Genomic DNA, 24,756 nt, shown 5'->3' on the forward strand with positions numbered 1-24,756 from the left:
AAGGTTTTTTTTTTTTTTTTTTTTTCAATTTTGTTGGACGGTAACCTTAACCTCATGAACTCCCAAGCCCATGAAAATGTGAATGACCCCTTTTATGGTTAGTAGAGAAGGGGAGACTTGGAAAAAAAAAACACCTTATTTTTTACATCACCAATTCTATTATTGACCAAAATATTGTAGAGAATATGGAACCGACAAGGACTCCCCAACTTCATATATAATAAAATAATAACCTAAGTTGGTCGGATTAGGGTAGTGAGCCAATTAGAGGATCGTGGATCCCCGTTTGAGCTTGTGTTAACACTAAGGGACTGCTAATAGATAGGTTTGATACATAATCAATTGTTATACATTATAATAACTTGATAACTGCTGACACATAATATGATAACTTTAAGTACATGAACTTTCAACTACAAGTATGTCAACTATAAATATAGAATCTGAAGATTATTTTTGGACCAGAGTCTACAATGCAACGTAGACCCTGATCTATGATATAATTTGCTGATACATAATAGTGTATGTGGCTGATTGCCCGGAGCAAGCAAATGTGTTGGGCCTCAGACTTATAGTACCTGGGTAATATGCACAAAACAAGAAAGCCCAAATCGGAGTGGAATGATCAATATGCAGTTCGGCTCCTTTAATTTTTTTTTTTTATCGGTTTTTATATATTTTTTCTTCTTCTCCTCTTCTCCCAAATATATATATTTTTTCTCCTCTTCTCCCAAATATATATATTTTTTTCTCATATAATGATGAACTGATGAAGAATTAGGGGATCCACTCCCTCATGCTACTTCTGTGTAATAGTTTATAAATCATATATAAGACATAAATCACTAAAGAGATATTGCACAATGAGTTCAACTAAAATGGTGTTGACAAAAATCAAACTCGTAAACTTTTTATACGAGAATTATGGTCTCCCACTCAGCAACCCCTTTCGAAGTATATAATCATTATTTTTTTTCCTTTTACGAAGAGGGTAGAAATTAAATTTGTAATCAATGATAGAGAGGAAAAAGAAAAAAGAAAAAAAAAAAGAAGAAAGAAGAAGTGTACTTCAAATTCATTACCATCTAGTATATTTTTTGGATCCAATATCACATAATTATATAACAATATTTAGCAAATATATACTGATACATAGGCAATGAATGCAAAGTTCATGCTAATGCATGTAATTTAAGGACGATGTTTTCCTTTAATTTCAACTAAAAGTTTAAATGAATAGTTAAATTACATATTTAATTTATTATTTACTCAACACAAAAAAAAAAAAAAAAAAAAGAATAAGAAGAAAGAAGAAAATCATGGTCTAGTAAGTAAAGTAAAAAATAGTGATGAAGAAATGGTGAAATCACATGCAGTACACAATAATAATAACTAATATACATACACTACCGCACTATATGGCGTATGATAATGTCTTGTTCAGCGCATTATGGGACCTCTATTATTTTGAATGCGACATATATGATATTCCAAATCGAAAAGAATGGCCCCTCTTTTTCTTTGGGAGGTAAAGAAAAATCCTCTCTGCTAGTACTTATACTCATAAATTATACATGAGAGGTAAATCACATCAGACCTTGTACAACAAATTCTATAGAGAAAGTGTTAACAAGAATCAGACTTGTTTTTTTTAATACAAAATCATATTTCACCCCTTTTAAGATAAAATGACTCGTCTTTAGACTTTAGCTTAGTTTTTTCCAAGTGGTAGGATGAAATGTCTTGTTGCATTGTGATATGATGCATTATTAGTCTAGCTAATAATAATGGAACACTGGGTTACATGCTCAATGGTCAATATTTTTCATTCCTACTAACTTTTCTACCATTTTGAGCATCCAATAAAAAAATATAATCAATATTTCTGAACAACACTTTGAAATTGGTTTAAAACATTGATCATTGTCGAAGGTGACCAGAAATTTTGGCCTTGTTAGATCATATGCTCTCAGTTAGTGTTAATGAAGATGGTGATCGAAGTACCCTTATTTAATAATTAACTTATTATTTCCCCAAAATTGTAATTATTTCATCCAAAATCATTTGAGAAAATTCATGAGCTGATCAGTCGAGGGAAGACGACATTGCCTTGTGGTGTCAAAATGGAATATATTTGTGCCTCTAATCTCAAGTCAACAAAAAGAAATTAAAGTTCATCTGATCTCTACTTTGTATCTACTTTAGGGAATGTGTCTGCAAAAAAAGAAACTATTTATGTGAAGTCATGTATAGAAATTGCATTAAGGAAGACAAGTTCTTGAATGAAGCTATCAAAAAGTATTCTAATCTTCCCTCTTTTTCATTCGTGGTTGAGAGGATTGTTAGATAAGCATGCATGCATGCATACATTAGAATATTAAGGTTGTCTTGTCTTTATCTTGACGGTCAAGAAATGAATCCAGGTCAACACTAGTCGTTAAGTTCCAACCAACTTTTCAACCATTTTGAGGATCAGTGTTAGATGGAGGTCTTGAAAGACCAAGTTCAACATGCATTTTAATTACTATCGAAATATGACGTTGACTAACTGGTATGCAAAATAAAGATACGACAACTTTAATTGATGGCTAGGGTACATGCATACACATATATCCAAATTAATGTACAATATAAATTAAATTTTATAAAGAGAATTGTGCAATGTAGTCTAACTTAAACATGCTTTAAGAAAAAGTAGGGGTTGAACAAATAGATTTTAATTAACTTTTTTTTTTTTTACGAGAGAAACCTGTCTTCATTATCCAAGAATATGCATGGGATAAATCATACTCTAGTGTAATAGTTTGTAAATCACATAAGAAATATAAACTGCACTAAAAAACTGTGTTGTGCTCGATTGAGATATTGATGATTTTAATTGGCTTTGAATTAGAAGTATTAGTTGGGTGTGTGCATACATTGAAATTGGTAGCTAGAATAGAATGGGTGGTAGTATTTTATCAGGGCAGTTGATGGATGTCAACTTAATTGTAATTAATTACTAGCTAGATAAGTAGTTATATATTACTCAATATTAGTACTCCTATATATATAGTGTTAGATAATCTATAGCTAGCATGCACCAAGTTTTCAAAAAACCTATTTTGTTTGTTATTAGTAGGTTGAAGGTAGGTGATGCATGCAATGGTGACATATTCATTTAATTTACTAATGTACGTAGCATTATGAGATAATAATGTGCGTGTGCACACACATATGAATGAAGAAATTGAGAGAGATTGAGAACGCATTGGAGAAGAAGAAGAGGTGGAAGAGCCCCACCGAATGAGTTAATGGATTCCCTTTATAGCTAGTGAGAAATGCATACACAATATATATTGGACAAGACAACGTGAAAATATGAGATTTTATGTTCGTCAGCTACATGCCATTGTCATGTCTTGCTAGTGTCAAGATGATATCAGCAAAGTGGGTCAACACTATTCCTAGTTAATGGTTTTAACGATCCGCGTCAAAGGTTTAAAAGATTAACTGAATAAGTTGCTTGAACTTGTAGTCCTTACGAGTTATCTAGCTTGTACTCCTAAATTGTTCGCGACCTGGCCTTGCTCTCTTTTACTCCATGAGCTATTCTTAGCATGCTAGCCAATGTGCTTGGCCCATTGATATAGATGTATAACCCTAGATCCCCAACAAGCAGATGTAATTTAGGTAAATTATATCACGAATTATATATGATTCATATTGTAAGGTGGATCATTAGTACAATGTAATTTTTATTATACTGTAAATTCATTTTACTATCATTCATTCATTGATTATATTATTCGTAAATTAAATAATTAAGTCATATCACACTAGGGCATTAAGAAAAAAAAAAAGACAACACAATAACACAATCATATATAGTTTAAAACAATAAAAAAAAATACAACTAAAATTAAATTAATAATACAATAATTTAAAACTACTCTTCATAAAGATGAATTCATTGATTTAAAGTAGAGGTCCTCATAATTAAGTAAATTAAAGCCTGATTTTAAGGGTTTTTTTTTTTTCCCATTTGGTGCTAATTAATTGTTCAAAATTTATAATTTTCATCTGTCCTTTTTGCCCCTCTTTTTCTGTAGTTTTCCACCCTTTTCCCCTAACAAAAGAAGTCATTATTCATTACAAACATGTGCAAAAGTGCCAAAGTCAACAAAGCTATGGACTATGGAGGACAGACAACCTCAATTCTCACATCAATACAAAATTACAAATTTGGTCACTTTAGACAAAGTGAAAATCCCCCACCCCCCCAACCCACCCCAACCCCCTTGGAAATTCCAGTAAAGGGTATCCTTTGCAGCAATCTTTCTTCAACTTTCAGAATAGGATAACATTGTAACAATTGCTGGATTGCCTAAAACAGAAAGATGACAAATTTACAACCTAAGTCCAAAACATAAAGGAAGAAAATTGAAATTACATACCTTTTCACGGCCCTGAGCCGAGTTCATGGAGTCCATGATATAGGTCGTGTAAAGTCAAAAAACTTAGGTTATCAAACGAAAAAATTATATTTTAAAATGACTGAAAATAAAACGAATTTCTTGACGAGTTAATCTAATAATAAAAAATTTTAACTGATTTTTTAAATAATTTATACTCTATGCACCTATTTGTCAAATCATTATTATATTTTGTTGCATTATTCTAATCAAGATTTAATTAAGTATCTTCTCATATATCTATAAGTTAGAGAATGATTTATCAATAGATATCATACACCCTTTGTTTCTTCTTGGCAAAAGATTGAATCTTTAATCTTATAAATAAATTTTATACCTTTTTCACTATAAATTTATACACTACTAAGATATTGCAAGAGTTTGCAAAAGTAGTTTTTTGGTCTTGTAATATATATATATATTATTTTTGTATTTTTTGATGACTAAAATATACGTAACCATTACCTAAGAGTGTGTATTGAATAAATACAGCTCACATGCATATATAGGCAAACTGCACTAGGAAGATCAACAAATGATTATATGGACTCGGGTCCACCTTAAGTCCAAAATACACAACTTACATACTAAATGTTTACAATTTGCAAACTTAAATGGATACGGATACGTGGTATAACTATTGAAGAAGATCTTGTGTGACGGGATCATTCAAGATTTTATAGTATAAGAATCAAGCTTTATCCATTCAGCTACTCCTTTCGGGGCTAATCTCATAATATTTTAAACAATATAATATCTTATCAATAATTTAATTGGATGCCATCTTTAAACATTCAACTTTAGCCATTGTAAAGATTCTAATTCTTCTTGTCCAATGATCACAGGGCATAACAGTAACAGGAAGGCTCCTTAAACTTGAGATTAGAGCTTGAGTTTTACACAAAACACAGTATATTTAGTTGCCATTTATTTATATTTACTTGGCATTAAAGTTTTCAATTTTCGCCGACACATGTAGCTGCAGTTTCCCTATACACGTTGCCTCACAGTCCCACACTCGATTCATATGCAAAAGTGTTTCTGTTTATGTTAATGAATGAAGTTTCGAATCTCAGAGCGCCCCAAGTTGTCTCCTTTTTATCTATGGCGACACCTCCATTCGTTTTATCTTCCTTCTTGGCTCCGCTTAAACGTACAGAAAAAAGATAGATAAAACAAATATATACTGCCATATAAACAGAGAGAGAAAAATGAAGATGGTGAAGGGTATATCTCTGCTTGTTTCAGTGATCATGGCTTGGATTTCAGGATTGGGTTTTGTTAGAGCAGCTACTGATCCCATGGACTGTAAGTTTCTTCCACCTCTTTGCTTTAAAAATTCTCATTTCTTCTGTTTCTTGAAAAATTTTCCCATTTTTTTGATGTGGCAATGCAGTGAAGATGTTAGAGAGCTGGTTTTTGTTTTTGTTTCTGTTTCTGTTTCTGTTTCTTTTTCAAATTCTAAGTGAATAACTTTATGTGAATGTTATTTTCTTTTCTTGTACGGAACAATATGGTATAAAGGAGGAATCTTTAGCATTATTTCTATTTTCAATCATTGTGATCTAAGGATTTCAATTTGGATTTCTGTGCTGAAAATGTATATCTTTGTCTGTTTTGGCACCATTATCTCTTATCAGTTATGAGTTTCTTTTTCTGTTTTCAGAGTCTTGGAGAAAATGCCAGTCAAAGATGAAAACTTTTTCAAGAAAACTGAATAATATTGATTTTCTGATATGTGAATGTTTGTGTCTATGGGTTCACCATTATGTATGTGTTTATGTCCATTTAAATGCTCTTGAGGATCAGGATTGTGTTTGTGCTTACTGTGATATGAAGTAAAATTTATTCTGTTTTGCAGTGCAAGCACTGGAGGTTATATATACTTCACTAAACAGTCCTTCACAGCTGACTGGCTGGAAGGCTAGTGGTGGAGATCCTTGCAGCGAGTCGTGGAAAGGAGTTGCTTGTCAGGGCTCTAATGTTGTCTCGATGTGAGTTTATGCTACGAATACTGAATTTCTCTAATCTCCAATCGTTTTTGGCTGTACTCTTGAAATTCTTCTCTGTTTTTCTTGGAGCAGTGAAATTTCTGGACTGGAACTGAATGGAACACTGGGTTACATGCTCAATGGTCTTAAATCATTGAAAACATTGTAAGGTTTCTTTCTCGGTTTGAAGAGCTTAAAGCCTATTTTGCATCATACTATCGAGTTTCAGACTGACTTGTCTGTATGGTTTTGATCCTCGTAGGGATATGAGCAGTAACAGCATCCATGACTCCATACCATATCAGCTACCACCCAATCTCACAAGCTTGTAATGTTGATTATTAGTGAAGTGTCTGGTCTACTTTTATTTTTATTTATGTTTTTGTTTTGTATTTATTGTTTAGTTCTCTAAGTTTTCGTTTGTCTGTTCAGGAATCTTGCATACAATAATTTAAGCGGAAGTCTTCCTTATTCCATCAATGACATGATTTTGATTAATTATCTGTGAGTAGCTTGACTTGTCTGCTTTCATTGCTTTAATGTGTCCAATTGTAGGATTTAGAATTATGTTCTCTTCTACTCTGACCATATTGAAGTGCCTAACCTTAAGAAAAATCGTGATTTAGGAATCTTAGCAGCAACTCGCTCTATCAATCGATTGGAGATGTGTTTACCAACCATTCTGACCTCGAAACCTTGTAAGCCATCTGAACTAGTACTGTTCTTGATATGATCATCGGGATCTTTAGTTGTGTTTGCTGGATTTTCTTGTTATTATTGCTGAATAACTGTTTTGGAACCTCGTTTTTTAAGCTTAAGCACTAATATTCTCATCATCTGCAGGGATCTTTCTTTCAACAAATTTAGCGGAGATCTTCCTCCTTCCTTGAGTTCATTGCCAAAGCTGTCTACACTGTGAGAGTGACTGAGTTGTTGCTTGTTAAGGTTATCCATTTGGTTTATTTAGCTTTCTCATGATGTCTGCAATTATGGCAGTCACTTGCAGGACAACGAATTGACGGGTACTCTTGATGTCTTGGTTGATTTACCTTTGAATGATTTGTAAGTCTCGATTCCTACTTCTCGAGTTCTTTAGCTCGACCCCTTGACTGTCGAAACGAATAGAGATATGTTCATGCCAAATTACTATGCAGGAATGTTGCAAACAATAATTTCAGTGGATGGATACCAGAGGAACTGATTTCCATTCCTAATTTCATGTAAGTATTACACTATTACATGCTCTTATGTGTGTTATATGATGGATAATTTATATATTTTGCTCCTTCTGCAAAACAGATACAATGGAAACTCGTTTGCCAATAGTCCTGCTCCTCCACCGCCACATTTCACCCCGCCTCCTCCTAGTCGAAGATCTCACAATCGCAATCGTTCTCCACCTGATCTGCATAAAGAACAAGGCTCTGATGCCCAACCGCCCAATCCAGATAATAGTAATAGGAATAGAAAGAGAGGTTTGTCAGCTGGAGCTATCATAGGCATAGTTCTTGGATCTTTATCATTTGTTCTCTTCGCCATTTTTGGACTTGTCTTTTGTCTTCGGAGATTCAAGTGGAAGGAAATTGCAGCTAGACCCTCTGCAGGACGTCTTACTGGAAACACGAATAAAGGTAACATATACATCATACTTTAATTTGGTGAAGTGTCATGAAAGTTGATTCATTTTTTTATCCCGTCTTTAGTTCTAGTGAGTAGGGAGGCGCTCGAGCAAAGGGCTATAGACTTGAAGCCTCTACCGATGGAGAAAATGAGAGTTGATAGCATACAAGGGAGGAACGGTTCTTTGAAGCGAGTGAACTCTGCTATAAGTGCCACTCCTTATACTGTTGCTGCTCTTCAAACTGCCACAAACAGTTTTTGCCAAGAAAGCCTTGTAGGTGAAGGCTCCATTGGGCGTGTATACCGAGCAGATTTTCCAAATGGAAAGGTAAGGCGTTCCTGTAAACGCATTGCAGAATTAAATCTCTCGAGTGGCTAACTTCGTGTTATATTTATGCTAGATACTGGCCATCAAAAAGATCGATAGTGCAGTGCTGTCATTGCAAGAGGAGGAAGACAATTTTCTTGAAGTTGTCACAAAGATGTCAAAGCTGAGGCACACGAACATCGTGCCACTCGTGGGGTACTGTGTAGAGCATGGTCAACGCCTTCTCGTCTTCGAGTATGTCAAAAATGGCAGCTTGCACGATATGCTGCATTTTGCAGATGAGAGGAACACGATGTTGACTTGGAATGCCCGGGTTAAAGTTGCACTTGGCACTGCTCGAGCATTAGAGTATGTATAACGATATGTTCACATTCTTCTTCAATTCCTTTGGCTACTATCGCTTCGTTTCGTTATTAAACCTTGCATGCCAGGTACTTGCACGAAGTTTGTCTGCCTTCTATCATACACAGAAACTTCAAATCAGCAAACATCTTGCTAGACGACGGCCTCAATCCCCAATTATCCGACTGTGGATTAGCTGCTCTGACACCAAACATGGAAAACCAGGTTAGCTAGTGTACTGCATTGTAATAGAGTCAGTAGTATTCAAAAATAAATAATTTTGAGTTGTTTAAGGATAAAAAAGAATCTCCATTTAAACAAGTTCCTTAGAGAACCTAATGTGTCAAGAGTAATTGCAGCTGGTCCAAACAGCTCTAAGGTTTACAGTTTGGTTTATTGGTTTAAAAATGTTCACAGGTTACATCAACACAGATGGTTGGTTCGTTTGGTTACAGCGCGCCTGAGTTTGTTTTGTCGGGAATATATACTGTTAAGAGTGATGTGTATAGTTTTGGCGTGGTAATGCTCGAGTTATTGACAGGAAGGAAGCCACTTGATACGTAAGTTCCATACTACACATACAAATAGTTAATAAATAAATCTCCTCGATCGAGTACTTCCAATGATTTTTTTGCCTTTGTGTAACTCGTCGTATAGTTCAAGGACGAGATCAGAACAGTCTCTAGTGAGATGGGCCACGCCTCAGCTCCACGATATAGATGCCTTGGCGAAAATGGTTGATCCCGCTCTAAATGGCATGTATCCTGCCAAGTCATTATCCCGCTTTGCTGATATCATTGCCCTTTGTGTTCAGGTAAGCCTCTTTGCGACTATTAAAATGGTCTGCATTATAGATTTCTTTTCGGTCTCAATGGTTACATGATTTATGATGTTATTCCATAAGGAAACAGCTATTTGTGGACTTACCAAAAGAACTGATAAACTGCTAGTGAAAGAATTTGAGACAAACCGTTGTTTTTCAATAGCTTTTTGGCGAAAAATTGAAGCAAAACAATTGCTTGATGCTGCTATGGCCTTGTTTCTGATAAAAATCTGCACCAATTTGTTTCTTTTGCACAGCCTGAACCCGAGTTTCGCCCTCCTATGTCTGAGGTTGTTCAAGCGCTTGTCCGGCTAGTGCAAAGAGCGAGTGTAGTCACGAGACAATCAAGCGATGAACCTGGATTTGCATACAGGACTCCCGAGCATGATTCTACTGACATGCCGTTCTAAGTACTATAAATTTTTGCGACTTTGTAAGGAATTTCGACAGATGTGATCACTGATAGAAAGTGAATAGAGGATACCATCTTATATGCAAAGAAGAAATATGAAATATGTAATTATTTTGCAATTTCCTGTTTTTGTAAGAACTTGGAGTTTCAATATAGGCATATCTGCAGACAATTTCTTGCTGCATTTACATTCCTAGTTGGATGTTGCTGTGTAGACTCATGGATTGCTCATAAGACTACAGATCATGATTCTTGATACCTTCAAATCGGGATTAAAACCTGTTAAGAGTCCCGCATTGAAAAATAAGAGAGAAACGTATGAGTTAGACCAGTTAAGTGATTCGATTCAGTCTTTTAGTATGTTTGGCCTAATGTTAGAAACATGGTATCAGAGCTTGTTCAGAAGAGGATTTTTATTCGGTTTGGGATGCAGAGATGGGCAAAACTGACAAGGGAATCCTCATGATATGATTCAAGCTTCCAGTGCAGGTAACTTCACCAAAGCAGAAGTCATTACTTGGCAGGCTCACATTAAACCTTATCTGCAGATCTTGAGTTCCTTGTGGGGGTATTCTGAACCAAGATGGCTGTATATCGACCGCCACTCCTTTTGGAGGCAGCACGGCACACAGGTAGCTCTCGGGTTTGCTGGCAACGTTCAAGACCCTCCGGTGGACCAGCCGTGATCCAGCTAGAGCTGAAATAGTCACTGAAGGCAGGTTCAGGTCAGAAGGGTGCTCGAAAAAAATGCCACCACAGATTCCCCCAGTCGCGGTTTTCACCACTTCAGGATCAATGTTGGGGAGGGAGCATAGGAACCCAATGTAGTCCTTGAAGCCGGCTGAGAAGACCAGCCCCGGGTCTAGTGCCCGGGAGGGATTGACAAGGCCCGAGCCAAAACCGAAGGGAGCAGAAGTGTGCAGGCTGTAGAGCTCAGATCCTTGAGCCATCATGGTTTCTCCAAGATTGTCTTGAGTGGTGGCAGTGGTTGACAAGGCCGACGCTATCATGGACGGTGTCCACGACGGATTTTGCTGCCTGATGAGCGCTGCCACGCCAGCAACATGTGGCGTCGCCATGCTTGTCCCCGAGATGAGAGCGAAGTTTTGTCCTAAAAACAAACATTTTTTTTAGTACTACTGACTCTGTTACAATGTAGTATCTGTTCATAACTACTTTCTCAACCTATTGAAGCACAAAGAGACAGCAGCGCCTTCACTGAGGCTCGAACCCACTAGACCATAAGGTCATTGGCTAAAAGACAACAACATATGCCTATGAAGTAACTCAGATGAAAGGTTTACCAGATAGAATGGGATCTGCAACACTCATGGGGCTCCAAGCTGCCCAAATCTGGTTCCCGGGAGCCAATAAATCGGGCTTCAATACATCAGTTGGATTCCTGGTTTGATCACTGAAATCAGGACCCCTGGAAGAAAATCTGCTAACAACAGGAGCTCGGGTTGTGTAAGAAGCAATTCTTCCCTCGGTTATGGCTGCGCTCCCGCCATATCTTGTTACATAGCCTCTCTTGTCCCTGGCAGTCTGCTTTTCATAGTAGCTCAGTATAATCTGTCAAGAAAAGGCGAAAAACGAAGCAAATGAGGGGAAATTTCCCAGCAGCAATTCTGATTTGGTATGTTTCAGACTTTTAGTACCTGTGCATCAGCAGCTCTGGGGATCATAATCCCGGGGATTTGGAAGGGGAGAGGCTGAGCTATGAAGTCTCCATAGGATGGATTCGCAACAAATACAAATCCCGCGAATCCAAGAGCCTTTGCTGTCTCTGTGATGGCTGTTAGGCTTGATGATCCATTGGAAAAACCAGCTGAGAAGCTGCAGATCACCAAACTTCCTATCAGAACAGAAGGGTCTAATGCCTCTGGATACTGACACTCCTCTATGTACTCTGCAGTTCTGGGAAACGCCCCGTTTATCCTTACTGCATCCTTGGCAAGAACGAGCTTATGTCGAAGAACTCCACTACCCAACGTCGAGCCTAAAAAAGTTTAAAAAAAAATCTCATTCTCAGGAATCTGTCGAATTTAACCAAAAAACAAAACTTCACACAGACCTGACAAGCCTATTCCACTGATCTTGTGACCGTCGCCAAGAATGAGAGTCCCGGGGAAACTTCTGTCCGTGTCACAGGCTGCAACCCCCACAGACCACGGGCTGTAAGAGATCACGCTGTAAGGACCAGGCCCGTGGTTCCCAGCAGCTTGAACGACGAAAACTCCAGCCCTATGTGCAGCCAACATGAAGATCTCAAACAGTGCCAAGAATGTGAGAGCCTCTTCTGGTGGCTCATCTGGACCTACTGAGAGTGATAAGATATCCACTCCATCTATCACAGCCTGCAAAATATGATGACAGATAGTTATCACAGTTAATCCCAACAAAACAAGGATTATTAAACCAAAAACTCTGAACTGAGAGCTTCAGAATTCATAATCACTTGATCAATAGCTGCTAAGACATCTGAGAGAACTCCCACTGTTGGATAAATAGCCTTATAAACAGCAATCCTGTCAAGAAAAATGAAAGCACAGTTCAGTAAATATCGAAGAACAGAAATCAATTTATACACAAAGAACAACCTTGCTCGAGGCGCCATTCCACTCGCTGTTCCATAGTAAAAGCCATCCACCACAACAGGAACTCCAAAATTCCCAGCAGCAGTTGAAGCAACATGGCTGCAACAGTGATACTTTTGATCAGAAATGTCATATTGTGAAGAAAAAGATTGCAGATTTCTCCTACCTTCCATGGCCATCAGCATCAAAAGGAGATAGAATATCAATGGAGGCATTAAGGGTGGCAGCAGCCTGTGCACCAGCTGAGAAAAACCTAGCAGACACAATCTTCCCATTGCAGGCAGTCTTAGGAAAGAGAGGGCCTGCCTCACAGTCCCCAGAAAAATGGGATACTTTCGACGAAAACGGATTTGCAGGATCATAGCCAAAGCTGGGGTGCAATGGATTGATGCCAGAATCCACAAATCCAATAACTACACCTTCACCTGCATTTCTGTCTCCCCCTTCTTGGCTCCATGCTGATGCCATGTCTAGAAACTGTGGAGTGTAGGTTGTCATGAGCTTAACCCTTCTGTCCTTTTCCACTAACCTCACCCCTGGCAATCTCTTCACCTTCTCCACCTGCAGAAACACATATTGCTCAAAAACAAAACAAAACAAAACAAAAATCCTGTTCAGCTGCACGAGCAGCTTAGTTGGTTATTAGGTGATAGATTGTGTACAAAGACACAAGATCAAGCCCTAACAGCAACAGTGTGGGCACCAAAAAATCGCCCTCCCACCTATTGGGTCTCTGAGTCACCGTGATTTACTCCTCCACTATCTTGTCGGGCTGGGTGTGGCGGCTCGATCTGGGGGCGAGACTGTGGGCAAGGACACAAAATCAAGCCCTGCCGCAATGTGAGCACCAGACACTAGTCCTCCCACCTAATGTGTCGCTGAGTCACCGTGATTTATATTTCCACTATCCTGTCGGGCTGGGGTGTAGAGGCCGAGTTTCACCTTGGGCAAATCCATTTACCAAGATTTACACATCAACTATTTTGTAGATTTGATGATTACCTGAGAAGGAGTTGTGTGGACTGCAAAGCCATTTACAATGTGTTTGAAGCTGTAAACCTTGTTATAGCTTCCCCTATCCAAACTCACCTCTAACAACTCATCATGGGATTCTGTCAACTTTTTTGCATAAGCCTTTAAACTCTCACTAGTCAACACCAAAAAAAAAAAAAAAAAAAAGTTATTTACTTTCCAAGAACATTAATAAATCTTCATTTTCTTCACTGAACTAACTAATTACCAGCTAGGATCAAGCTTCTTCCCTTTTTCAAGTTTCATGTTGTTGCCATGATGAAATGCAACGGGGTCTCCTTCTGTCAAGACTAAATATATCTCTCGATGATCTTCTTCTGCTATGCATCTGAGAGGGATGAATGTTAGAAAGATGAGTAGCAGAAGATGGAGATTTTGGAGAAGTGATGAAGCCATGATGCTTAAACGGTAATTTTAAGGCTTAATTAATTTGCTGTTTACTTGAAAATATAATGGTGGTGATGATATGAAGATCAGACCACATACGATAATCCTGCTGGATTCTTCTTAATTAATTGTAATCCAACAACTGTCACATGAAAAACCAATTATGCCATAAAGTACAACGTTGTTAACGTGAACAAAGCCAGCTTTACACCATCCAACGTTTTCAGTTATATTACATTGTTTAATTTGAATCAGCCGTTACGGTCTGTTTCCTTAACATCAGCCTTTTGTAAAGCTTCAGCCAGAAGGGAAATATGGAAAATAGCTATTTCGTATATCTTAGGAACACGGTGTTATCATTGACGACGTAATATCTTAAGAATTAAAAGATGTATATTCCATTAGACTATACAACATAATTTCACGCGTTTTATCTCGTGCTTTCTGTTTATGCATGAATGATGTGTTTTGTTTCGATATGTTCATATTTTGTATTATATTATACTCAATGCTAGGGTATATACAATTCTTTCTTAAACGGATCAAAATGGTGGATTTAGAGCTAGGGTTTTTGGGATATTAATTGATCACTTGCAGTGAATTGAAGATGAAACCCTAGCTTTTGAGGAGACCAGCCAGACAAGCATATATGAAGGGTAAAATTAAAGGTGTTGCTAGCCTCTAATAATTATAATTAAATCACGAGAAATTAAATTTTACGAAAATTAGATGACAATCATCTGCATACAAAATTGATTGTGTAGATTTTGTAATATATAGTTTCATTTTATGTAATTTTAGTTTCTCCTAATTAACTCTCTTTTTGTATCTCATAAAAAATCACGAGAAGCTAGGGTTTCATGTACTTCAACCAAAGCATGCATGCATGCAAATTATTAAATTTATTGCATGCATGCATTGCATATTATATTCTAAGCTACACAGACATCAGCTGTTCAAAATGGTTCAACAGAAGATATATGTTCTTATTGATCCACATTGCATGAGAATCTCTGGGCAATGATACATATAGAGCATCAACTTAATTTTGCAGAAATTAAGGTTAACAATAGACAATTAATAACATATGGGAGTTCATGAATTCTAGCTGAATTACTGGTTTAATTCCAAAGAGTGTATCCAACAACATAGTTTTCAACAACCCTAGCTAGCTACTAGTACACAACACCATACATTAAGTACAGGATCGGAGGCTACTACTGTAACTACACTCGAGAAAACACTACTGACAGAGGCTTATAGTCTAAAGCAGAGAAGAGATCAGATGTCGCGTTTTCCATTTCTCTGCACTGTACACAAAACACCCACCGCAATGGAACCATCTTCTGGCATCGCCAGTCTGATCTTCAGCCTACCTCTTCTGGCGCTTGGGCTCAACCTGTAACAATATTGAACGATGATACTCCCAGATCACACGTGAAACAGTGAAATGAGCCCCAAATGACGTAATAGTACTTAAATCTTGTGTATTGTATGATGTAAGACATTAACGGTCCACATAACAGTAATCAAAATCATGACTATAATCCATCAACCGTAAAAGGTGTGTATATTAATGTGTGTGCTATGATAGTTTTTACTTGTGACAAAACAATTGACTGATGTTTGTAAGCACAAGACACTCTCAGGCTATTCGAGCAAAATTAGGATGGTTTGAATTCAAATAACAAGCACAGGTGGCTGCTCTTGTGCAACACGGGAATAATGTTATACTCTACTACTATACGGAGTAATAATTTAAGTAGATCAGTGGACAAGTGAGACTAGCCAAAACTGAAAACAGCAAGAATTACCTTGCCACTAGTTATTGGAGAGGCAGCATCTGAGTTCTGGGGCTTTTTCACATTTGGATCGGATGCACAATCAGAGCAAACGAATTGATCGAGTTGTTTTGTCTGCTCGACAGACATGCCCACACAGGCAGGATGATACCTGTAAAGAAGACAGCAACTTTAAACGAGATTGGAGAAACAAAGAAAACCCAAAACCTTATTTTGACCTAATTGAAAAGAAATGGAAATCCTATTAGAAGGATCGGTGTTTAATTTGACACCAGAACCCGAAAAGGGAAAGGGGGGTTCGGGGGTCTGTTATATGCTTCGAGCATTTCTATGTGTACTGTAATCTCTGCAAAAACAATCATTTTACTTCCATCACAGCATTTTAGAAGAGTGTACCTACTTGGGCTATCCACATGGTAAATTAAGAATTTGTATATATATAGTCTGATAAGAATAAACAATTGTTATAATATTTGGTGATCAAGTGAGAGGAATAAAAATTCTTGAAATATTTGAAATCTAAAACTATTGCAGTTGTTAAGCTTAAATTAAAGCACAAGAGAAAGCCTCTATTTTACTAATTCCTTCATTCCTAACATTTGATTGGCCTCTAAGCTCTTATTTCCTTTCTATCTCAATTTTCAGAGGATGAAATTAGCACACAGATCAGAAATTTACAATCATAATCGATTAGAATAATGTATTCAGAAATCAGAATATTTCTGTACCAGTCCTTGCACTCCTCGCATTGTACCATCAGGTCATCGGGATTATACGGCAGCTCACACTTGCAATACCTTTAACAGAAGCCACAGATAATTAATAATCAAATGCGTAATGCAATTGAACGACGAGTAACCAAAGAAAATCACGTAACGCTTACACTGCAACACGGTCTGGTATAAAAGCTCCAGTTGCAGCTTTATACTCAAATCGACAATAGTAATCCTCTGTCCCAACGTTCTGAAGCTTAACATAGGCCCTGAAAGTGTGAACAGTGCACTTCCCTTCTATAGTGTCGGCACTTTGAACATCATAGTGATCCGACAGGAATAACTCTTTTGCTCCATGAAACTGGCGTCGCCCTCCCATTGACTCCTCTGGCCGGTAATACCACCTAACCCGCACTTTCACATTGTTCCGATTATCAGCTTCAATTTTCTCCACTCGTGCCACATAAGAGGCAGTCCCACTTTCTGGAGGGCGCATCAACACACAGTCTCCAGCTTCAAATAAATTTTTTTTTTCAGTCATTTCATATAAATCATCAGCAGCTAGATATACACACTTCTTATATATAAAGTGAGGGATTTTCAGATGCTCAAAAGATCGAGGCAACATATAAGAGGTAGCTGCAAAACTTCAAAATGATATCAAAGAGAACATTTTCAGTCACATAATGTCTAAATATACAGTCAAGCATAATTGGCAGTACCCTTGCTCACCAACAAAAGCCAACCCCTTTTTCCTATATTCTGAAATATAAATCACAAAATATCAGGAACAGAAAGACACGAAATCCCTCAAAAGAAATAGAAAATTGTGTGCACCTAATAAACAGACACATGTGCAGACTTGTTAATGTGTTTTAAATGTTTGGACACCCAACTAGGTAGCAAGAACATAAGCATTAGCAAAAATAAACCCATGTACACAACCTTTGACAACCAAAAAACACACACAAAAATTTGCAGCTCACATTCACTTCAGAATGAACAAAAAGTGAATTTTTTTAATGTGCAGACACCCAACTACCAAATACATAAACATCAGCAAAAGCAAGCCCATGTTCCACAACATTTTACAAAGAAAAAGCACAAATTTTCAGCTAACATGCACTCAGGAGGAACAAGAAGTATTATTAATAGCACAAACAAAAACATCCATGCATGCATCTAGCTATTCAAAGGGCCACAACTACCCAGTGCGGCATTTCCACAAAAACCTCAGCTGCAATCAATCAAAAGGATAGAATCAAATGAAATTTCGCCATATAAGAGATGCCAACACAATTCCAGACACCCAAGAGGGCCAAACCACATAGCTATTCTCACATGCATGCTTTCCACCAATGCACAACATTCTAACCTAACCACCATCCTTTTGTTTCCAACAACAATTTACTAAAGATGACAACTTTAAGGTTTAATTCAACCAGATAACACAACCCAAACACTATTATTCCTACATTAACATAAAAAAAAAAAATTAAAATAAAAAATAAAAAACACCAGTGATCGAGGCCTAGTGCACTAGCTTATCCATTATAGGTTTCCACACTGATAACACAACAAAAAATGGGAATGGGTATACCTTTGACAACCTTGTTAGTGCCTCTAATGGTGTAAGAGTCCAAGTCTCGTTTCCCAGGTCTAGTCTTGGCCATGGAACAATCAAACACGAGAATGGGTTTCTAATTTCTATGGTTCAATCCAAAGGCGTCAGATTTCTGCTCGCTCGCGCTGATACAATAGATCTGCTAAGAGAGCACATCAATCCATCTATCAGGGATTAAAGGGCGAAATGAAATGGAAATGTAGGTGGTGCAATATAATGCATAGTAAATAGTAAGGTAGTTGGGCATACGATACGCGTCTTCAGGAGGATCTGAGCTGGAGCTGAGGGGCATAAAATGGAGTTTTGGAGGGAGGGTCGTTTGATCCTAACCCTAGATCCTTCTTCTTTGGTTGTTCCCAGGTAGTGTTCGTCGAGGATAAAAAAGATTGTTAGACAGTACTTAGACAGTCATCAAGAAAATGACAGCCTGTTGAAACTATTGGCGGATTGGATAAATAGTTTCTGTAGATTTGGGCAGTGATTTTCTATTTTTTTAAAAAATGCTTCAAGTCAAATATTTTTAATAGAAAAAAAATGTTATTTTCTCATTTTAAATTTATTTTCTAGTATTTTCTTTCATGAAAAATTTTATATTTATCTCTTGATTCAATAAATAATATGCTAGTTACAAGTAGATTTAACACCATGTTCTTTAGTTGGTTGTTGAGGACTCCTAGTTAGAGGACACACTAGATGACTAAAGTAACATATGCCACTATTGTTTGTAAGTGTATGGTTATTTTAACCTAGCAATTTTCTCTCATTTTCTACCATAGGTTTCACTCCCATGTCATCAAATTTGTAAATTTTTTACTGTTTGTTTTACATTTATACAAATTTCTCTTATTTTTAAAAATTGATCTCACTTTCGTTTTATATTATACTCCCTCCGTCCCATTTTGTGTCGGGTTCGGTTAACGATGTTTGACTGAAGTTATTTTTAATTCAAATTTTCATAATATTAAGTTTAGCATTAATATACAAAATTTATATATTTAGAAACTACACTAAAAGTATTATTAAACACAAAAAATCAAATTTACAAATAAGTAAAAAATAATAATAATAAAGAAAGTAAACAAAGAAGAAATAGTTGATTTGACCAATAAATAGTAAGTATGATAGATAAAATGAGACAAATTGAGCATATAATAATAAAATAATAAAAAAGAACTTTTAAAAAAAATTAAAACACGTTTTATGACACCTTTGTTGCCAAATGCAGCAAAAGCTGACTGTTAAAGTATAAAGGTTGCCGATTTTTTTTAAAGTTCTTTCAGCGAAAGCTGACTGTTAAAGTATAAAGGCTGCCGAATTTTATGGCAGCCTTTATGTGTTAATAAAAAACGAGAATTTTCTTGATCGTCGGATATAATTAAGAAAGAAATATGAAAAAGTGTTATCGAACGAACAAAAATAAAGAAAAAAAATCCATGTGGCATGCCAAATCATTTTGTAAATGAGTATAATTGTTGGGTTGATGACAGCCTAAGTAGGATAGTTATTGTAGAGTAATTTAAGGTGATCGGGAGTTTTTCTTATCAAACCAAGCTAGCGCAATATTGTGGGCATGCATAAATTAGTTAGCTTGGATGACTCTAGCGTGTAGACTAAGAGCAACCTCATTAGTGTGAATTTTTTGACGAATTTTTTAGTTCCATGTAAGAGAGAGGGGGAAGAGAGAAGATAAAAACAATTATGTGTATTCTTTGAAGACGTTCTGTGTATTGTACATTACGATTCTGTGTATTCATGTTAGGGGTACTTAAACATAGGTTGTGACGTGTTTTGTGTATTCAAATGTTAGGAGGACGATTTCTGTGTAGTTGTGTCAATATTCTGTGTATTATCTCAAGTTATTATGTGTATTCTAGACAAAGATTCTGTGTATTCATGTTAGTGATACTTAAACACAGGGCCCAGGGGTGATGTGTTTGTGTATTTGGTGTTTTCATTTTCTGTGTATTCTTTGAAGGCATTCTGTGTATTATAAACTACGATTTTGTGTATTCAAATTAGGGATACTTAAACATAGGTTATGACGTATTTTGTGTATTTGAATGTTAGGATGATGATTTCTATATAGTTGTGTCAATATTCTGTGTATTTCCTCAAGTCATTCTATGTATTCTAGACAAGGATTCTGTGTATTTCCTAAAGTCATTCGCGTCACCGTCCACTAACATTCGAAACGACGTCGTTTCGAACCAGGGTCTATAGTGCATGTGGACCATGATCCACGATATAACGATCGGTTATTATACGGAGCATCTCTTTTTATTTTTTCTTGTCATTTTATCCCTCACGCAATGATACTTAACAGCTTTTGTTTTTGTTCTAATCAAAACGTGTTTCTCATCATTGTGAATAGAAATTCAAAAGTTTTTGTTTTTTAATTAAGATGAAATATATCTTTTAATTTAGTATCAAGTTAAACTTATCCGGCTATCACATAAAATTTGTTTACACTCTCATTTTCTCCCAAAGATTGAATCCCAAATCCTAATGGATTGTTTGGTTAGACGTAGTTGCAATTCAATTACAATACAATTCTTTGGCCATCCGAATTACACTGTGTGGTTAGAAGGAATTGCAATTCCCTCAATTTGTTGAATTGCAATATTGAATTAAATAGGGAAAAAGGAAGAAAAAGACTTTTTGACCCTTAATTATTATTAGTATTAATAAGGATTATTATCCGGGCTATTGTAAGCGTACGATGACCGGAACTTAAGGAGTAGAACTTGGTCGAGCTGGAACTCGGATCGTCCCGTTCTTTCCTGGTTTATCCGATCAACCTTTCCCAAGCTACTCTACACGGAGAAGCCTAGCGGGACCCACCTTATGCGAGCACTTGGATTGATCGAATCGAGCTCCTTTCCCTTTAACTATCCCTTGGAGATATTGCTCGTAATTGCATGGCACTTGGCTCACGAGTAGTGGGCCTACATTCAGCCCTGTGCATGGTTGTCACGCGGCCACCATGCCGTATGATCAGCACATGTTCACTGACACCCTATATATACCGCATTTAATGTTAAGAGAAAGACTTTTGGGTTGTTTTCACCATTAAATAATTAAGTAGCTCGAAAACCTCTGACCCACTGTCAGAAGTGCCTCTAAAAGAATTTATGGAATTGGTCACGCTGACCGGATTACTACTTAGGATATAACTCATTTGTATCCGAATCATCATTAATAAAGTATTTTGACCGTAGGCTTACGTATATACTTTATCAAGTTTTATTATTACACAATGACATTTTAGTCTTTATACACGTCCCGACTCGACAAAGAATGTGGAAGGAGGTAAGGTAATGATGGTAACTCAGTGATTCATCCCTATCTATTGAACTAAATTAAACTCACTCTCTAATAAAAAGTAAAACGAAAAATACATTTTATTTTTTGAGCATTACTAGCGCTGTTAGCCCTCCACTGAGGCTCAAACCTACTCCCATCTCACATATCATCCATGTGAGAATGTTAATTGGGACACCGGATGCCACTTGACTACAAGGTCTTTGGCACGAAAAATACATTTTATATTTGCACGTAAAGTATCTCAAGTCTCAACAAACGTATACGGTATACCCACCCAACTAAAAAAACCTGGAGACGATGTGAGATGGCATAGTCGGGCCTGAAAAGTGATGTGCATATGTACCTTGCTTTATGGGCTTCTTACTTCCTGGTGGACCCAGTCTCTCAATACTTACAAATATGATGTATCCATTCACTAACCTAACCCCTTTTTTAACCCAAGTTTTTCTTTTTGAATTTATTTTTGAGAAATAATTCGTAACACTTTTCGTTTCTAAATTAAAAAAAAAAATCATACTTTTATCTAAGTTTTTCCGTCAAAGTGTATTAAGATATCATAAATCGAGATTAATTTTATTTATGTTGAATATAATCTCAAGGGTTGATAAAACACATATGAGACACTACGTTAAATTAAAAAGACACGTCATCTCATTCATACTTTTTCTATAAGTTAAAAATAATAATAATAATACTCCTTAATATTTTATCCCTTAATGATATTGTTATCACTTCCGTCCTTTATTTCTTTATAAATGACTTTTCTTTTAATCTTTTGATTGTTTATAAATATGAGTTTTAACGTAATCGTAACAACATTCAAGAATAAAGAAAGTTACTTGCATCAATTGAGGAATAAAGAAGTGTCACTTTATAACATAGGTTCGGTCCCCCAAGGTTTATCTAACGCGTAAAACATTTCATGCAGAAAGAGTAAAAAACAAAACGTGATGTTGATATAATTAAGAGACCAAAAATAATGAACATATAATTGATGTATAAAATATACTGTATTTATTATTTCTTATCCCCTCTTTAATGTTATTGTATTTTACGAAATTTAAACTGTTTTGTTAATAGATAATAAAAAAAATATCATACCCCAATAATAGTAAAATCAAATGGAATGCTTAGAAATAACTAAAAGTGAATTGTGACCTCTAAATCTAATAAAAAAAAAATAGAATTCAATATTTGTTCTATACTACGTATAATAAAGGTTTTTAAAAAAAAACATTTTTTGAGGTATTTGATTCTCTACTCCGGACTGGATCTGGTGACGCCACACAAACCATTTTCAAACAGGGTAAAAAGATGGTCAGAAAATCTGACCTCTTTCATCGGAAGAACCGAAGAATAAGGCACTAAAGCAGTAAATAAAAAAATAAATAAATAAAAAGTTTTTACTCAATGTTACTAATATCAGTAAGCACATTATATAAGCGATTAATTAGGAAATTTACATAATAAGAAGCCACAAATTACAAAAAGTAGATCTTCAAATTTCAAGTTAGAAATCTACATACATTCATATATGGAGTTAAGCTAGAACATGGGAGTGATTAATTAAGAAGATAAGCAGAGATTAATTACCCTATTAATATACTTTCTTGGTAAAGAGATTTCGGAGATTAAATAAATTACTGCCCCGTACGGCTTCGCCGGGAACTCCGCCGCCGTTTTGACCACCGTCAGATGCGGCGGCGGCGACTGCAATGGTACTGTTTTCGTCGCTTCTGCAGCTTAGATGGTGTCGGTATCCAATACACATCGGAACATTCAAGTTCAAGACTCGAGCTTTGGGGAGGGCGCCGCCGTGGACGGCGGCGGAGGAGTTTTTCCGGCGAGTGTCGTTTCCTTCTTTTTTGAGGGATTTAGAAAAGTTGCCGTCTTTTTTGGCGGGTTTATCGGAATTTGTTTCCTTTTTGAGAGCCTTTTCGGCGGCTTTTGAGAGATTTTCGGTGGTTCGAGTGGCGGCGGCGGCGGAGGTACGGCGGACCTGCCAAACCGGGCTGCTCCGACCCAAGTGGACACCGGCTCGGGTCGGGCTGGTGGGCCACTTTCTCGACTTGGACTCACCCGCTGAGTTACTCCGCGAACACGGCGCGCTACTCACTTTCCGGTGAGTCAACGCGGATCCGGCCGCCCCTAGCCGCGGCCGCGCTCCGCCGTTCCCCGCCGATCTGCTCCGCGAAAACGGCCAAATATTTATATTCAGCTCCGCCGCGCTCGGTCCCACCACGCCGCCCTTCTTCTCCTTCTTCTCCCCTTTCTCCTTCACATTCTCATCACTCCCTCCCTTCTTCTCCTTCTTCTCCCCTTTCTTAAAAATATCCTTCCACCGCTTCGACCCGCTAACCACGGCGGCGCCGCCCACCACCGCCGCAGACCCGGACGTTTCCGGCTGGTTTTCACCGCCCAACCCCAAAATTCCCCCCGGAGACTCATCGGAGCAGGCGTTACCTTCCTGCGGGAGGAGATCAAGCGGTAATAGAACTCCATCGGAGAAAAGCTCATCGGCGGAGAGAAGATTGGGCTGAGGGAAAGAGGGGTTTCGGACCATCCAGAACTCAAATTCCGGCGAGGTGGAATCGCCGCTTCTTCTTCCACTGCTGCACGGCGAGAGAATTTCCGGCCTCTGAGCCTCCACTTCCTCCATTTCTTCTTCTTCTCTCTCTGGTTCTGTGTGTTTCCTCCCTGAGCTTTTAGGTTTTGGGTTATGGTGAGAGAATGGGCCTACCATGCATTAAAGAACAAAGGGGTGAGTTATACAGATTGCTGAGGAAGACATGTAAATATGGTGGTTGGGTGCACCATATCTTGTCCTTTATTCCGGTATATACTATATTTATCAATTATCAATTATCCTTTCCATAATGTTATTTATTTTTATTTTGTAATCATGTTATTACAATCTTTAAGATATCATGTTAATTCTCTCCAATTTTTTTGCATTAAAGTTTGTTATAAATGCCTGATTTTATTTGATTAATTGCTTATGCTATTGGTTGAATACATAATAACACTCAAAAAGGGAATATAGGGATATGTGAGCAGGTGAAACATTATTCTCATATTTAAAAGTTAAAACACATTATCCGATATCGTATTACAAAATGAATTTGTCACAATTATTCATCAATCTCATGTTGTAAACGTAACTATAATTTGTCCATAGTGCCTTGAAAAAGAATGGCAATCAGGTAGCGCATAAAAGATCACAAGTTTAATTATTGTAAACATCGTTTCGATTAAACTCATTGCAACATAATCTTTATAGTGTATTTACCTCTTATACGTAATTTAT

The 24,756-nt window shown here is 37.0% G+C and overlaps 4 protein-coding genes across 7 annotated transcripts; 1 reads left to right on the top strand and 3 right to left on the bottom strand.

The window, feature by feature from the left end:
* The first annotated feature begins 5,401 nt into the window (after positions 1-5,401).
* Positions 5,402-10,164, top strand: LOC116033616 (protein STRUBBELIG-RECEPTOR FAMILY 8-like). Of its 2 annotated transcripts, none has more exons than XM_031276371.1 (16): positions 5,402-5,762; positions 6,316-6,448; positions 6,539-6,610; positions 6,708-6,773; positions 6,878-6,949; positions 7,072-7,143; positions 7,289-7,360; positions 7,442-7,507; positions 7,600-7,665; positions 7,745-8,076; positions 8,149-8,393; positions 8,467-8,741; positions 8,825-8,960; positions 9,153-9,295; positions 9,393-9,549; positions 9,816-10,164. In XM_031276371.1, the coding sequence occupies exons 1-16, from the start codon at positions 5,666-5,668 to the stop codon at positions 9,966-9,968; spliced, it is 2,157 nt and encodes a 718-aa protein (XP_031132231.1). In that variant the 5' UTR covers positions 5,402-5,665; the 3' UTR covers positions 9,969-10,164. The 2 variants fall into 2 exon arrangements, with proteins under 2 accessions (XP_031132231.1, XP_031132233.1); XM_031276373.1 differs by lacking the exon at positions 5,402-5,762 and adding an exon at positions 6,157-6,224.
* A 219-nt stretch (positions 10,165-10,383) lies between these two features.
* Positions 10,384-13,995, bottom strand: LOC116033400 (subtilisin-like protease SBT2.4). Its single transcript, XM_031276145.1, has 9 exons — positions 13,808-13,995; positions 13,570-13,714; positions 12,734-13,128; positions 12,571-12,666; positions 12,429-12,498; positions 12,045-12,327; positions 11,629-11,969; positions 11,275-11,542; positions 10,384-11,081 (listed from the first exon to the last, which is right to left on the bottom strand). The coding sequence occupies exons 1-9, from the start codon at positions 13,993-13,995 to the stop codon at positions 10,384-10,386; spliced, it is 2,484 nt and encodes an 827-aa protein (XP_031132005.1).
* A 1,021-nt stretch (positions 13,996-15,016) lies between these two features.
* LOC116031822 (chromatin remodeling protein EBS-like) lies at positions 15,017-18,523 on the bottom strand. Of its 3 annotated transcripts, none has more exons than XM_031274132.1 (6): positions 18,375-18,523; positions 18,102-18,264; positions 16,672-17,014; positions 16,517-16,585; positions 15,801-15,939; positions 15,017-15,385 (listed from the first exon to the last, which is right to left on the bottom strand). In XM_031274132.1, exons 2-6 carry the CDS (start codon positions 18,172-18,174, stop codon positions 15,359-15,361), a joined length of 651 nt encoding a protein of 216 aa, XP_031129992.1. In that variant the 5' UTR covers positions 18,175-18,264; positions 18,375-18,523; the 3' UTR covers positions 15,017-15,358. The 3 variants fall into 3 exon arrangements, with proteins under 3 accessions (XP_031129992.1, XP_031129993.1, XP_031129994.1); XM_031274133.1 differs by having other exon boundaries at positions 18,102-18,267; positions 18,375-18,513; XM_031274134.1 differs by lacking the exons at positions 18,102-18,264; positions 18,375-18,523 and adding an exon at positions 17,224-17,238.
* A 4,339-nt stretch (positions 18,524-22,862) lies between these two features.
* Positions 22,863-24,239, bottom strand: LOC116031623. The gene has a single exon (XM_031273869.1). It carries the CDS (start codon positions 24,190-24,192, stop codon positions 23,047-23,049), a length of 1,146 nt encoding a protein of 381 aa, XP_031129729.1. The 5' UTR covers positions 24,193-24,239; the 3' UTR covers positions 22,863-23,046.
* Positions 24,240-24,756: the final 517 nt, after the last annotated feature.

Source organism: Ipomoea triloba, chromosome 10 (genome assembly GCF_003576645.1).
Source record: "Ipomoea triloba cultivar NCNSP0323 chromosome 10, ASM357664v1".
Taxonomy (NCBI): Eukaryota; Viridiplantae; Streptophyta; class Magnoliopsida; order Solanales; family Convolvulaceae; genus Ipomoea; species Ipomoea triloba.